At 37.7% G+C, this 16802-nt stretch overlaps 1 protein-coding gene across 2 annotated transcripts in view; it reads right to left on the bottom strand.

Moving 5' to 3' along the window:
- TNNI3K (TNNI3 interacting kinase) overlaps positions 1-16802 on the bottom strand; it is a 129376-nt gene that overhangs the window by 82537 nt on the left and 30037 nt on the right. For both annotated transcript variants that reach the window (XM_067563383.1, XM_067563384.1), the window contains exons 6-11: positions 15089-15187; positions 13431-13569; positions 4605-4749; positions 4414-4518; positions 3654-3748; positions 2582-2731 (exon numbers count right to left, since the gene is read on the bottom strand). In XM_067563383.1, coding sequence (XP_067419484.1) covers positions 2582-2731; positions 3654-3748; positions 4414-4518; positions 4605-4749; positions 13431-13569; positions 15089-15187 — 733 coding nt within the window. The remainder of the gene's footprint in view (positions 1-2581; positions 2732-3653; positions 3749-4413; positions 4519-4604; positions 4750-13430; positions 13570-15088; positions 15188-16802) is intronic.

Here is a 16802-nt window from a genome sequence, read left to right as displayed (position 1 = left end):
ACTGTACGCAAGGAACAGGAGTGGGATCCTACAGGTAGCAAGTCTACAAGCAACCAAACTCAGAGAATGCTTAAACTGAGGTTTCTGCTTTGATGCTATATAAAGTATCAAATGCAAGGAAGCAGGTGAATTTGGACTAGATTCAATGTACATTAGGAGCAGAATGGGAGACGCACCTGCTTGTACATTGCCTCTAGAATTCATTGGCATTTCAGGGCCAAAGCTATAGCAGTTCTGGTAGGATTCGGATACATTCCTGAGACTGCTTCTGTACATGCCCAAGTCTGTTTCACCACAAAAATGCTATGTCCATTGTATTTTGTTCAGATGCTCATAGTTTCTTTTCTTCTGTACAAAAATTACCAAAACAGCAAAATTTCAGGGCTTCCCAGAGTAGTAGTGCAGTGCAGAACAAAAAAGGATGTACTGCAAATATCATCCCTTTATACACAAATTATTTGACATCCACTATAGCTAACCTAGGAGTAAATTAGAAATCTATTCTCTCCTTGATCTCTGGACACAATTACCATTGATATCAACAGGAGTGCTGTACACAGAAAAGGAGAAGAAGAATATACCTATAGTGTTTTCTCTATTCCTGCACTTGCAGTATGTGTTTACACTGAGGGAAACATTAACATGTGTTCAGAGCTAAAAGGGCCACGGTCATTTTGTTTTAATTATATTTATCCAAATAAATATTAAAAACAGATAATATTAATATTTTAGAACTATTTTTATTAATTTTGCTTAGTCTGTGAAACTGCTACATCTTCCTTGAGCCTTCTACAATCCTGGGACAACTTACTGACTGGTCTTGGAATTAGAGCTAAACGAAATTTTTTGACTGAGACATTTTTTGGCAAAAAATGCAGATTCTGTGACACTGAACATTTTGAGAATTTGTATTAATTTTGCTGAATTCTTTTATTAAAAACAAATCCTGCCCCAACCAAAAACTAACTAACTAACTCACTAAAAATGTTTCCTCATTTTCTAAACAAAACATTTTGATGTTTTGGTTCAAAACAAATTTTTGTTTGGAAAATTCCTTTAGTTGTATTTTAAAAATTCAAAAATATTTTAAAATGTTCAAAATTGAGACAAAACTTTCTGTTAGAAGCAAAATGTTTGTTTGTTTTTACTTTTTTTTCACTGAAAATTTTCATTTTTGATTCTACCTGAAACATTTTTGGAGGGCAGGGGATTTTGCAGAATTGCCAGTGAACCTGGCAATTATTCCCCCAGCTCTAGTTTGCACATATTGCATGTAGGTGGCAGAAAAAGTGTGGGGTCATGAGAAGGACATATCTGCACTGGGAAGTTAGTATGCAGTAAGCTAGTGTGTGAATTTAAAGTGCACTAGCTAGTCTGCGTTAATTCTCCATGTGGACACTCTTACTGTGCACTAAGTGTGCCCTTGGGTAGTTTAGCTTAATTTACTTCCCAAGTGCAGTAAACTACTGGACACTAAAAACTTACCTACACTGTGCATTACCGAGCCCCAGCGAGGGTGTAAATCTTAGTGTATGACAGACTGGTGCACACTAATTGTCCGTGTGAGCCCCACTGGTATGCACTAAAACCTCCCTAGTGCATGCTGACATAGTCCTGTTTCAAACAGTACTGCATCAATGTGCACTAAGGACCTTTTAGTGCATGTCAGCAGGGTCTGCACAGACGGTTAGTGAGTGACATGCTGGTGCACACTAGAATTTACACTTCAGCCGGTGTGCACTAATGCATCACGTAGACAAGCACTTGGACAGTTTTAATGAGCAGTAAGAGTGTCCACTTGCGGAGTCAGTGCTGGGTAGCTAGAGTGCACTAACTACTGCGGGCTTTTCCCACATGTAGACAAACCCTGAGAAATTTTTCCATTTGAATTCTGAGTCCTCACCAAACCCACAGAGAGACTGCTCCCCTAGCTCTGTATGCCCTGAGCTGTGGAGTGTTACTATACAGAGGAGCAGGGGAAAGGGGCTCAGACATTCTTACGCCTACAGCCCCCCAGCCCAGTAATGGTCATGCATGACCAGAAACATTTTCAGCAAGAAACAAAGCTTTCTTTTTGAATAGGAAAGTGAAAGAAAAGCAGATCACAAATCTAACAGGTTATTGAGGTAATTCTCTGATACGCATACAGGAACAGTATAGGAGGAACCACTGAAAAGTGCCCTTCTCTGAGGGATTTTTGCAGGAAATCAAGGATTGCTATATTCTAATGCACTGCTTCTTACAATGCCTCTTCCAGTCATAAAAAACCCAAACCCTCATCTATATAAAATAGGCAAAAATTGCATTTTCTGAACTGTCTTTTTGAAAAATTGATTTCTTATTTTTATTTCAGCAGCATACTTTTGCAGATGAGTTTATGTGGAACGAAAGTGATGTTCAGAAGCCTAGAACAGCTGAGAAGATAAACTCCAGCCTTGGTTTTCATAACCCTTGATGCCAGGAGCTGGCATGCAGGTGGTGGCAGCTCCCACTCTAAGATGCTGCAGGGGTATTTTGTACTGTTATCTTCTACCTGTGGTGTTCCTACGTATTTGCAGCAGAAAGTGGAGAATTGAAATACCTTTTTCATAAGCCCACATCAAACAGGTCTGCTCATCTTTTTCTCCACTAGACCTGCTGGGATCACAGGCTACCAGATTCATATCAGCTCCATTATCCAGTAAAAACTGTACTAGACGAATGTGACCATGGTAGCAAGCACAGTGTAATCCTAAAATATTAGAGGAGAAAGAACAGTCAGTGTGGTAAGCACAATTGTTACAACATAATGGGACTTGTATAAATAGCTATAAAAGTGGAATTGTTTCCTTGATAAAGGAATATATTATCGGACAAAAGACTGGGCACTGTAAGAAAAGAGAATATTATTTTATAAGAACCAGTCTATTGCATGCCCTATAGTACATGTCAGTAGTTATTTTACCATCTGCGATTCACTACCAAAAACATAGGTTAGCAACTTGATAAGGACGTAAGAAGAAAAAGAAAGAGAAAGGGCTTTCCCCCGCTCCAGTCTGAGCAGGTCTCCTCCCTTCTTGTATCTCTGCACTGGTTCCCCATCTATCCAGGGTTCTTCTCCTCACTTTCAAAGCACTTCACAGACCTTCTGCCTATGTCTCTGTCCCCAATCCTTATCCACTCAAGTTTCTCTCAGGACTGATGCTTTCACTTCTGCCACTCCCCTCTTGGCACCCTCTTCCATGTCACCATGCTTAGTTGGATCAGCCACACAATTAATGTACTACTCCCCCAGCCAAAATTTCCTGAAAACATATTTGTTATAGGGAATGTGCTAGTTATAAAGACCACGTGCTGCTTTGTGTTTGGCCACTATATTTTACCTGCTCATGCCTTTAAGGCATGTTATTGTCAGGTGCTCAATGCCCCTCCCCCGCCCCCACCTTTCAAAACTGGGTGCTTAGTCTGTAAGGCTGGAATTTCCAAAGGAATCTAAGAGTCTTATTGAAATTCAGTGGGAGGCTGAGGACCTAATTCCCACAAGCACCTTTGGAAATCCCAGCCTAACCACTTCAGGCTTGTGAACATGTTCTCTGCTTAGTATATTTGACCTGTTAAAAAGTTTGGCGTTATCTCTATATACAAATAATAAATCACAGTCCTCATGATTGTACCTGTATGCCCATCTCTTCCTTGATGATTGATGCTTAAAACATTCTGGTCAAGAAGAAATTTTACAAGTTCTATGTTCTTGCCATAGGTACAGGCACTGGAAAAAAAAAGTAATAAATAACAAAATAAAAAAGAACTCCCCAGTTCCCAGAAATAGCAAAATTAACTTTGGTTACCTACAGATTTCAAATGAGTTACGCTGGCATAAAACTGGCATAACAGAGTGCAGAATCTTTATAAATGTGCAAATGCCGTGGGTTTTCCATCACAATAAATATGTGCTTTTCTGCTGTATTAAAAGTATCCTGAATATTCCGATGCCAATATCAAACACAGTTGCGCAAAATTAATGGGGTCTGTTCTGCAAATGCTTTTAAAGAACCCTTTTCATTTTCATAACATTGTGGCCAAAAATCTTTAGAACAAAATTTTACACAAATTTTGCTCTGCCACCTTGGCATTAGATTAGAAAGTCTTTAGGCCAGGTGGATTCTGGGTATAATGTGGTCCAAGCTCACATTCACTTTGGTCAGAAAAAAGGAAAAGAAGCAATGCTTACCATCTGGTTCTACCCTTTTTCTCCTTCTCCACTGTCCTTTTTGCAGTGCCTACCTCTAGCCTTGCCTCTCTCTCAGACATGAGTCTAGCATCCACACCTTGCCTGCGGTCTTGCTCCCGCTTAGGTTGAAGTGGTTGTTACTGCCAATTTTGCATGTATCTGTGAGCAGAATTCTATTGGCAATAGTGTTTAAAATGTCCTACCTGTGAAAAGCTGTTTCACTGAATATATTTTCCTTAGTCAGACTTTCTGTTCCTGACAGCTGGATTATTTCTTTGACAACTTCAAACTTTCCATTGTAACAAGCACTGAAGACAAAGTCAGCAGAGTGTTATGAAGAATGCTATGAATTATGCCAATGCAATGCAAAGCAATGCTTCTGCACATTACTCACAGATGTAAAGGTGTATCTCCATAAATATTAGCCACATGGGGCTGAACTTCAAAATTGCTTTGGAGTAGGAACTTCACTATTTCATGATGTCCAAATCGAGATGAGAAGTGTAGAGGAACATGATCTTCATTGTCCTGAGCATTCACTGTCATTTGAATCAGACAGAAAGGAAAGTAAGCTGTTTATACTCACTGCAATTTTTTCAGAGAGAGAGAGAGACAGAGTGTGTTTGCACATGCACATTATGCAATCCCAAGACTGTCAACAATAAAGTATTTATGGTCCTGCTCCTCTGAAGTTAATGGCAGCTACAATGACTACAATGGATGCAGGACCTGATCATGAAATTCGGACACTGTTCAGAATAAATCACCAATGCCATTACTTTTTAATTATTCAGGATGTAATTAGTTATTGCAAGAGCAGATTTACTGAATGTTTCAATAAAGTTTTCAGTGAAGGAAAGAGGGAGGTATTAATGAATTAATAACCCTTAGCTTAGAAAGTGGCATTACTGCCAGCGTATTAACAATGTAAAACAAAACTATGATTGAAAGGCATGAGGTATAAGAAAACAATCAGCTGAGTTATTTCAAATGAGTGGAACAAAATTAATTCACTAAAAAAATCAGGAAGAAAATCTTTCATTGCTGTTCTCTGGAGTGGAAATCCAGAGTTATTTTAAAAGAATATATTAGGCTCCTTACGCACCAACATTAGAACCGGGGAACCAAGAGCAGTTACAGAAAGATAGAAAAAAAAAATCAAAACAGAAGTACAGGAGACACAAGCAAGGATACAATGCTTTATGCACATTAATAAAAATCATTTATAAAAACAAGCAAAGAAAAACGGTATTTCTATCTTCTGGCGTTCCCAAGTTTTCCCTTTTCCACTGTGGCTATGCTTTATACCTCAATCCTGCAAAATCTTAGAGTCATAGAGCTTAAGGCCAGAAGGGACAATCAGGCATCTACTCTGACCTCCTGTATCTCACAGGCTGCATCAGGACATTAAACAAAACACACAAAATTAGAACAAAGCCCACAGGACACTACATTATGAGCCACAAGCAGAGAACAGGAGGGACCGAGGTGCACTCTAGGCCCCTGCATGGCAGGGAAATGATTACATAAGATATACCCAGATAATCCTGCCAAGTGACTTGCACCCAGAAACTGCAGAGGAAGGTGAAAACCTCCCAAGGTCTCTGTCAACCTGACCTGGAGGAAAATTCCTTCCCAATCCCACATATGGTGATCAGTTAGACCCTGAGCATGTGAGCAAGAATTAGCTAGCCAAGCACCTGAGAGAGAGAACACTTGGTGCCACTTCAGAATCCTGACCCTCCTCCATCCAATGTCCCATCTCTAACCATGGCCATTCCTGATGCTTCAGAGGAAGGAGATTAAAACAAACAAACAAAAAAAGTACACACGTTTAACTTTACACCCAGGAATGGTCCAAGATATGGAGCTACTTCTTTGAGTAATGTTAACCAGATATGTAAGTCTTTGCAGGATTGGGATAAGCAATTTTGATACAGGAACTGTCTCTTGTATATAATTATACCTGGAAAACATACCACCGTGTGAGAGTTTGCGATAGTTGCATTCCTCATGAATGGAAATAACATTTTATAGCAGTGTCATGGATTTTGTATTGCTGGCACATATTTTACAAAAGGTATAATCTACAAATGTTTTAGATGAATTTTTAAAAATATATGGAGACAATTTTTGTACCCCTCCACCTGTAAAGCCAGTTGTCTTAGTTAGCATGCAACTGTATAAGCCTGAGAAGGAAAGAAAAATTAAAATGAATTAATTTAAAATACCTCTAAAAATAACTCAAATCCACCAAGGATCCTGTTGTGATACCAATGCCTAAACTTCCGCAGGATTATTATTACCCAGTTTAATTAATATATTTTTCTAAAAAAAAAAATATTGGAGGACAGACTGTACTAATTAGCAATGGGTAAACGTCAGAAGATTTGGGGTGAAATCCTGGCCCCACTGAAGTCAATGGCAAAACTCCCATTGACTTCAGTAGGGTCAGGATTTCACTCTGGAAGCTTTGGGTCTCAATTTGATAAAGCACTTAAGTATATATTCCTAAATGCTTTGCTGAATCAGGACTTTGTTTCAGTTAGCACTCAAAAGCCCAGATGCATTTTTGAGAACATCTATCATCTGATATTACTATGCTATTTCAGCAAATATAAAGATTAGCAAAAACACTATTTTTGTTTAAAGACAATATCCCACAAAATCTTCCTCCTGTAAGCAGTAACTTCCATAGGGGACATTTCTTCCTAATCCTCTCAATTAGCAGTTGGTATACACCCTGAAGTGTGAGGGTTTATATAAATTCTGTGATACTCAGACAGAGGCTCACAAAGACACAAGTGGTTTTTAATGTGTCTCCTGCAGCTTTTTGCAGCACATGATATTAAAACACTGTGTGATTTAATTATTAAACCAATCTAAGTTATTAGCCAATCAGGATGCTTTTACGATGTAATTAACCAATTGTAGAATACTTGGGCAGGAATTTGGTGTGAGAATAAGTAAATGAAATAATGAATTCACACTACTGAGGCTCTTTTGGGTAATGTTGATCACTAATTTGGCTCCTGAACCACTGAGGTCCGAGTATCACTGCTCTAAAGTAACTGTGAATGTTCTCAGTGCCCGTATAAATGTTCATCACCCTTTTGGATCCAGCAAGCTCTTGGCTCCAATGATATATTGTGGCAGTGGGTCCCATAGGTTAGTTATGCATTATGCAAAATCAGTATTAAGTTTGTTGCTTTTCAGTTCCATCAACTGTCCTTTTGTTCTTGTGTTCTGAGAAGGGATAAAAAGCCTACTATTTCATTTCTCTCTAGATCATTCATTATTTTGTATAGCTGTATTGTGTCACCTTTGATTTCTTACTATTGTCATCTATCATGATGCCAGAGGCTAACTCATTTGGAACTAGCATAAATAAGTGGGAAATAAAATGTCAGAGTTCAACCCTCCTAGAAGACTTTCAGTTTGATAAGCCCACCAAGTGGCCTGAGAGGCAGGAGTACTTTACTGCATTCCAAACTGTGCATTCATTTATGCCCTGGGGAGTGAAGCAGAAACTATTTATAAAGCATTTCCTTTTGCTGAGGAGGGAGATAAGAATAACTCTGACATTGCTTTTTTTAAAATGCAATGAGCATTTCATTCCCAAAAGGAATGTAATAGACAAACAGGAATATTTTCCCCCAGGGAGCAGAGGCCCAGAAAAAGCATGAAAGCTTTCATAAGGTAATTATAGGACCAGGTAGTGCATTGTGATTTTAGCATAAGTAAGGAAGAATATATAGAGATCTTCTAATAGTTAGAATTTTAAACAAGAAACTTTTAGAAAAATCACAGGTAATGTCTGAGCTAATCCTAGAATAGCTGGTGCTGCTTGCAGGGTAGCCTGAGATAGCAAAAATGCAAGTCAGCCAGCAAGAAAATAGCAGAAGCATGGTACAAAAAGAAGCAAAGAATACATTTCAATTGGGAAAAAAGAAGCTCATAAAATATTACCCTTAAGACCATCAAGTAACCTGGGCAGAAGTCTGACAGGTATGGCAATTTCCAACCAGCAGAATCAAGTAAAAAGAGCATGTGTGTCAAAGGAACCAGAGAAATGGCCAAAGTGAGGGAGAGTGACCCCTGTTTTCAGGGATATACATTCAAAGACAACATTGATGAGCGGGCTTGTCCTGTTAATCTTAAAATTTGATATCTAATTTCAATTTGATTTTAAATGGCAGAGGCGACTGAGATTTGCAAAGGGACTTTTAAGAAGATGAGCCGCAAACCAGGGTAATGTTCAATAGTCTGAAGGAGCAAATAAGTTTCCGAGGTTAATTCAAAACCCATAGGCCCTAGATAGGCAACAAATACATGTTTGACAGCCGCTGCAGGTAATCTTACTAGACCAAATCATGGCCATTAATATGGGTTTCATAAAAGTCAGAAGAAAAAAAACTGCATTATACCGGTGTGTAGACAAAGGACGTACTTGTCTTCTAGCTATTGACTACTTTTCCAGATTTGTAGAGATTTTACTTCTTACTGTACTCACTAGGTTACAAAACAGATAAAGGCATCTTTTCTCATTTTGGAGGAATAGTCACCGATAACAGACCACAATCTGTCGATTTAGAGTTCCAAGCTTTTGAGAAACAATGATTTCAGGAATATTACTTCCAGCCCCCACTGCTATCAAGGGAATAGAATGAAAAGGAGAGCGGGACAGATTGCTAAGAGAATTCTAAACCATAAACCTGTACCTTTCCTCCATGTTCTCCTGTGTTAGTAGGGAAACCCCTGTATCAGTCACCAGAGTAAGACAGTTCAGCTTGTTATGAGTCCAAAGTTAATAATGAAATTTTCAAACTCAGAGGCAAATCTTACACCTAAGTGGAAGGTTGTGAGGCTAAGAAACAATAAATATAAGAGGGATCAGTCTTTTTTCTTAAACCATAAGAGTTTCTTAAACCATAAACTTTTACCCAGTCTTAAATTAGGAGACCAGTCTTGATAAAACTGGAGAAAGAATAAAACTGGACAGCACCAGCTGTTGTCATGGGGTATAGCTGCACCCAATATTCCAAATGAATCTTCATTCTGCACCCAAGATTGAGACTAATCAAAATACTCAGCAGCATGGAAGAAACAGGTGACATCTTCAGATGATTCCCAAGCCAGCAGAATTGCCATATGACTCTACTTGAAATGTTCCTTTAGTGAAGGGAGATAATCCCATTGAGAAGAACCCGGAGACTATTAAACTAGAGTTTATGGTACTAAATGAATGTGCTGGACAACACCCTCTTGAAAGGATATGTGTTGTGTTTCTTTCAATCTGTGGCAGAAAGAGAGGTAGAAAGGAGATGAGGGAAATTCTAGGAAGAAGTTCTACAGTGAAACATGAGTGAGGGGGCTATTTTAGAGATAAAACTGTTTTCTGATTCTAATAAAGTTATTTGTTCAGTGTTAGAAGAAAGAGATTCTTTACCATTGTCACATGACAGAAGTATCAAGTTACATGAATAGTAGAACTGACTATGAAACTACCCACATGCATAAGGATTTCTGACACAAAGAAGTGTTTGCGGGATCTATTCCAAAATCAGAATACCTTGTATTGTAACCTAATAATAAAACATTTCCTACTATTATACAGTTTTATTTGGCTTTTCTAAAATAGATATTGAATTTACTGAGATACTACATAATGGAAATAGGTAAAAATAATAAATTCCTGAATAATGCAAACAGAATATTAAAATAATAGGAGCACAGAGGGAGTGAAAAGAGGAGAGGACAGTAAAGACTTGAAAAAAAACAGAGACAAAAATTAGATTTTTCATGCTAACAAATCAATGTTAGCAATTAGATGTTCTCAAATATTAAGTGAATTTCAAGTGATAAACAGTTCATAAAGGTAAAATGTATTAGTGGCCTTAAATGAACTGAAAGTTTATAAGAATCTGATCAAAATGCACTGCTACTGTCTTGGCAGGGCCACAATATTTAAGAAAAATGTTTTATTTTTCTGGTTATTCTACCAAGAGTTTCTTTCCAATAGCGTTTATATTGCATGTTAGGGAATGCCATGTAAACAAACTATAAGATTCACATCTGCAGAGAGTTCATTGTGCTTGCAGCATATTGGTTACAATATAAAATACATGAATAATGTATTTGTTTATTTCCTTTTATATATATTTGTGATTGGGATGAAGTAGAACGTTTGCACTACTTGGATTTTGTAAATGCTAGTAAAGTTTGGCCACACTTTGACCTTTTCACTGCTTTTCTTTCTCTGTTTCAAAGACATGTGAGATATGAATTGAATGACCAACTAGTCAATATATATTAAAATGAATAGATCAAACTCATGAAACAGACGGCTGAATTTCAGAGCACGTTTTCAGATTACTTTGTCTAATTTTATAACATGAATTATTTTCATTCTGAAATGTTTATGAGTTTTTTCTCTGTTGCCATGGTGATATCAAGTTTCAAAATGTGCTTCTTTGAGGGTAAGACATTTTCAGCTTTCTTTGCTTTTTCCACTGAAGAATGTACAGATTTTAAAATATATACTCTTGAATGGGGTCCTAATTTCCTCTTCTTTTGGAATAAATTAACTATGTGATAATAAGCCTTTTACAGACTTGTATGGTGAATGCACATGTCCTCTTCTTCTCCCCCTTTATTATAATTGTATTGGTTCAGTGCACACATGTCAAGACTTAAATATCAAGGGCTCATTGTTGAAAAAAAAGATTTACAAATCTGAGTCACGCTGTTTCCCCATTTTTTTCCCCTAATGAGCGAGTAGGAGAAATGTAATACATTCATGACTCTCAGAGAATGTGTTAAATTTATACTCCCAGATACCAGCAAGCAGGAGGAGTATGGGTGCAGACACAGTTCCAGTGTCACTTGCAGAACAGGTCTATGATACTCTGGAAACCATGTATATGAATGATTCTGCTTTTGGCACCATTGATTTTGGAGCTGTGCACAGAAAACCTGAGTCCCGTGTGAAATGATCAAAGGAAAAAGACATATGGGTCTTTGCCTTTTGTACTGTATAGTTATTTAGCAAAGGACAGTATGTGTATATATATATATATATATATATATATATATATATAGAGAGAGAGAGAGAGAGAGAGAGAGAGAGAGAGAGAGAGAGAGAGAGAGAGAGAGAGAGAGAGAGCATGTGCTTAATCTGAAGCATGTGGTTAAAATCCATTGAAGTCAATGGAAGTTATGCATGTGCTTGAGTGCTGTCCTGCATAGGCATGGATTTCAATACAGACTCATGTGCTTTCTTGAATCTAGGCCATTTACTGGGGGCTTGAGAATGCAGTACTCACACATACAAAACTCCCACAATGACTACCTCCCATTGAAATTAACTGAAAGATTCCCATTGACTTCAACGGGCACTGAATCAGGAACTGACTGAGTAAAGACTGCAAGACTGGGAATGTTATATGATTTTCAAAAAGGGGTAGATGGAATCCTTTTTACACTTTGTCTGTTGTACTCTATTGTCTTTAATTAATGAATAGCTATGAATGGGGTCCTAGACTGAAAGATTCACATTGAAGAATTTTGATAATTTTGTTCTGACTATAGTTCATAAGATTCATTCAATAAATGCCAATTCTCCCTTTTTGATTTGCTTTTAATTAGGTCTCTCAAGATCACAGGGAGATTGTCTTCCTGGGCAAAATACTTACCCAACAGAAATCAATGGAAGTTTTCCACTGACTTCTATGGGTCCAGGATTTTATCCTGTGTATTTTGGATATAAGTGTGTTAACAGTAATAATATTAGAGTCAATAGCTTTATTAAAAATAAACACTTTTTTCAGACTATATACAGTCATTTTTTCAAAACTCTTTTTTTATCCTATATCTGAAGATGAGAAATATCCTTTTCAATAACCAATTAATCTAATTTGTCTACAAGAACATCTGAACTAATACATCTCACATACATTTTTAGCTAATTAATTGCAAGTTTTAGTATTTATAATATTTTTCAAGGTGACTACAGATACTTGTGTGTGTATCTATCATGAGTATCACAAAGACAGATATGTAGTAGTGGTGTCCTCAAGATAAATTGCAGAATTGTGATAAATTACAAAAGTATCAATAAATCGTAGTTATCACGTACCTTTAACTGTCTCACCTGCACTCTGCTCACCATTTAAGCTGTCTGACTTCCTCTGACATCCCAAATCTCTGAGCAGCTTCAATGAGTCACCATTTAATAAGACAAAAATCAGCCTACCAGAAAAATGCTTACTTCTCTCTTTCTCTCCCTCCCAAAATTATACAGGCCTAATGTTCAAAACAGGAAATGGTCAGTCCACACAGATACCAGGATTGAGATCCAACATCTCATGATTCTGCTGCGCTAGACATGGGAGCTGTATGCTCCTGGCAAGAGTAAAGTCCCCCTTTACAATGAGACACACCACTTGCTTCTAGCAGTGGAAGGTTTCAGGATACCATAACAATTTTATGTGCAGAAAAGCTAGCGTCGGTTATTTTAGAGGTTTTTACAAATGTATTACTTCTAGTACTCTTCTCCCTACAGGCCCTTTACAAACAGACTCGTGGGACTCATATTACAGTTGAAACCATTATAATGAATAATGTATTACAAACGTTATATCTCTTTTTTTGTGCACAAATTATCTGTGAACAGATTATGGTTTCCTCATTATTATTACTTGAAAATATTTACCACATAATTTCCACTTAATATCCTTCATCAGTAGCTCATTCACTAACAGTTTATTGTGGTTTTTTGATATTCAGAATTTGAGTTTTTAAGATTGGATACATAAATCACATGGTTTCTTTCTGTTCTCCAGTTGGATAAGCATATCTATTAGAAACAAGTTTCCACTGTGAATACTTCTGACTATGAATGTCAAAATTGTTTCCTCCTAATATTCTCTAACATCCACTTGCAACTCACTGTTTCTATGAGCATTTTTGCCAATAAGCTAATTCTCTAGCTCATTCATGAAAAGCTAACACAAAAGGGGCAGAAACATAAACAAAGCATATTTAGAATGTGAATAAATATTCTCAGAATTTTTTTGTACTAGTCACCAACTTCAATACACAAATACACATGCACACACAGTATCAGAAAGCAAAATCCAAGACTTGTGAACAGTATGTTTCAGGACTTGACACTATCTACAAAATATAATTTTAATGCACTTTTAAAATCTTCCCTTACCATCTGCCTTGCTGCCTTCTTCCATCAAGAGTTTTGCAATATTAAGAAACCCTTTGGCAGAAGCTAAATGGAGGGGTCTGTCTCCAACTTCCCCGCTCACATTTACATCAGCACCAAACTTCAGCAAGAGGCGGGTGACCTAAATATTTCATCAACGTGGATTAGAACATCAAGTGAAAACAAACCTTTCAATAAAACCAGAAAGAATACTCTATATTGGATTTCTTAACATCTTGGGTGAGAAAGCTCTATTTTTAAAAATTAAAACAGGTAGGTTTTATGTAGGTATATATAATTTATTGTCATGGAAATCATTATAAAGTCCATTTGTAAGTTATATATCTATAAAATATTACACTGTTCACTAGCAAATGTCTGTTCATATTTTAAAATGCTATGGATAGCAAGGGGTTGGGGAAAAGACACACTTATTTGTTTAACTGACCTAGTCAGCATAATAAAGTAAATGTCCTTAACAGCCATAAATTAGCTATGTCAGAGCCATAGCTTCCTTCTGAAAGTAGAGTCCCTTATCACAAAAGCACCATATGCATTTTAGCATAATTTCACAAGACTGTGACTATTTGTTCAAAAGTGGTTCATGGGAAATAAGCAAACTAATCTCTCAGCCCAACATGTAAAGAGTTTCGTAATGTTACTGGATGATGAGGTGAATATATAAAAAAGAAGGGTCTCAAGGATGCGTGCCTTGCTCACATCCTTACTGTTACTGAACCATAGAGTTTTCAATCATCTGTTCTTTTGGAGTCTGTCCTTTCAAAAGCATTTTCTGGGAATGACTCTCCAATGCACTCTAAATAAACATCAGTGAAATGAAAAATATACTCTACCTAGAGGTCATACTCTACCTAGAAGTCATGCTTTGAAACTCTGAAAATGTCCCAGCAGATGCATGTTTCCAGCAAAAGAAAGGCACAGGGACTGACTCACATAAGCCAACACAGATACAAGGCTACTTCTGAACCCAAGGATCTCCTGTAGTGCAAATGAGTATATTGCCTACTGAGCCACAGATGCATAGGGCCAAGCCTTCAGTTCTTTTTAAAAATTTCACTGCCTGTGAGTATAAGACAAGCAAGATTTGGCCCTTTGCATTCACAACACACTGAGTGAAATCCTGGACTCCACTGGATCCAATAGGAGTTTTCCTATTGACTTCCATGGGGCCAAGATTTCACCATTAATTCCAAGGTGCACCGTCCATTTGTTATTGAGTTAGCAGGGGCCATTTATGTTCATTTCTATAGAGGTATTTAAACTGATACACCGAAGGGATACAAGGCAGCTTCAAGGTGCAGGACAGGTGGAAAGCATTGCATGAATTCTATCTCTAGCTTAGAAGCCCTTTTATAGGTTAGAAAAACTCTGTCTCATGAATGGTAACTCATTTCAAGATGTCTTTTGGAGGGTAAATTTGGCTGGTAGTCCTAGCAGTGGGTAGTTAAAACATGAACAGCAATGTTCCTATGGACTTTCAAGCACCTGAAAATGTCAGATTCAGTTGAAGGCATAACTTAAGAATGTGAAACCTGTGCAGCCTCTCTCTAGTAGGACCCTTCTGACTGACAGTAAACCTACATGTGGCTCAATGTGTGAATGCAGTCTCTCATTTTTGTCAGATTTGGCCATTTAGTTACCTGTTCATGTCCATAGTATGCTGCAATGTGTAATGGGGTGAAAAACACTGCATCTTGGACATTGACGTAAGCTCCATGCTGCAGAAGTATATCCACAGCCTAGAAGAAAAAGAAATAAGGGATTCCAATTAGAAGCTCTGTATGTGGTCACCTTATAATAAAATTTTATAACATTATGCCTAAAAAGAAAAAACACCAACCTATAAAGACAGAGAACTGCATGCAGCATATAAAAGTGATTAACTTACAGTACTATAACTGAACACTGAATGTCACTGATGCCTTATAAATAAGCCTGAAAATGTATTTGCCAATAAAAAGCCTGATTTGTAAAGGGAGAGGCCCAGAAATGACTGACTCAGAAGGCTCAGAATAGCCTTTAATTTTCTTTTAGGCTTCATGAACAAACGCCAATAAACATATCACAGGTTTTAAAAGAAAATAAAACAAAATAAAAGATGCCTTTTAAATTAAATGCATGCAGGTAAATTCACAAGCATAATTCCCTCAATGTGTAAAGCCTTTGTATATTAGAAGATAATAGCCCTTCGACGTCAATAAATAACGCAAAGTGGTTTCTTTCAAATTTCCACTCTCTTAGTCATTCCGGAGGCCAATGTTCTGGTCATTCAGCTATTAAGTTTGAAGCCTTGGCCTTCTGAATAACTGTCAAAAATGGAAATTTGAATGAAACCATTTTGGATTATTTATTGAGCCTAAGCACTGTTATTTTTTTTAAGTCCAAGGGAGTCTTTCCACCCACTAAGGGGCTTATGCCACAGATTGTTTGCATAATTCTACATACCATTTTATGGAATGTTATTGTTTTTCCTTATAGTCTGCATGTGAGTCTAATGATTGTGAAAGGTGCTGGAGTGACAACCCTGGAAATTATCCACAGCATGGGGAGCAGCAGGGAAAACACCTTCCAGCCCACCCTACCCGCACGCCTCAGTGGTGACATAAAGGGACCACTGTCAGCAAGGGGATGAGTGGATAGTTTAGGTTCCACTGTTACTCACTCCTTCTCCTCTCTGTTGAGATTGCCAATGATGGTCCCAATTAGTGCCAGAAATGATGAATCATTTGTGATGTGGACTTCTGTCAACTAGTAACTGGACTGAGATCACCGACTCATTTCACATGGGGAACAAAGAGGCCAGTCATTTGAATCCATGTCACTCAGAAGTACTGATGGAACTAAAACCTGTTACTAAGCAACATTAGTGTTCAGGGATTATTTCTTTAGACTATTTAAATTGAAATTTATTTTTTCAGTGTGCTTCACTGAATGAATTGCCTGTGTAAAGCCCTTTCCCTGCCATACTTAATGTGTTTCCCCTTATGTTTAACTATTTCACACTAATGTTGGTTGTAAGCTTCCCTAGCATTAGTGTTTTAGCGACTACTCCTGCCAAATACAGAGCCTCCTCACATCCCATGAACTTCAGTAGTGTCTGAAGGCATTTATTACCTTGTAGAAATGGACTCAAACACTGTAAGGACCAAATGCTCTTAAGCAGAAGAGAGCCTGAATCTGCAGATCTGAGATGCATGGATGGATATGCACCCCTACCTCATGGAAACCCCTCTGCAGGGGCTCTGCATGTATGGAGTGAAGGGAGATGCTGGCCTTGATTTGTGAGATTTTATCCCCAGGTGTAGAAACCAGGGAACCAAGAAAACAAGGGAACGCAATTGGCAGCCAGTGGCA

This window comes from Emydura macquarii, unplaced genomic scaffold, assembly GCF_026122565.2.
Source record: "Emydura macquarii macquarii isolate MOO-44397 ecotype Brisbane River unplaced genomic scaffold, CSIRO-AGI_Emac_v2 contig_2481, whole genome shotgun sequence".
NCBI lineage: Eukaryota > Metazoa > Chordata > Testudines > Chelidae > Emydura > Emydura macquarii.
This window is presented reverse-complemented; position numbering and strand designations above follow the sequence as displayed.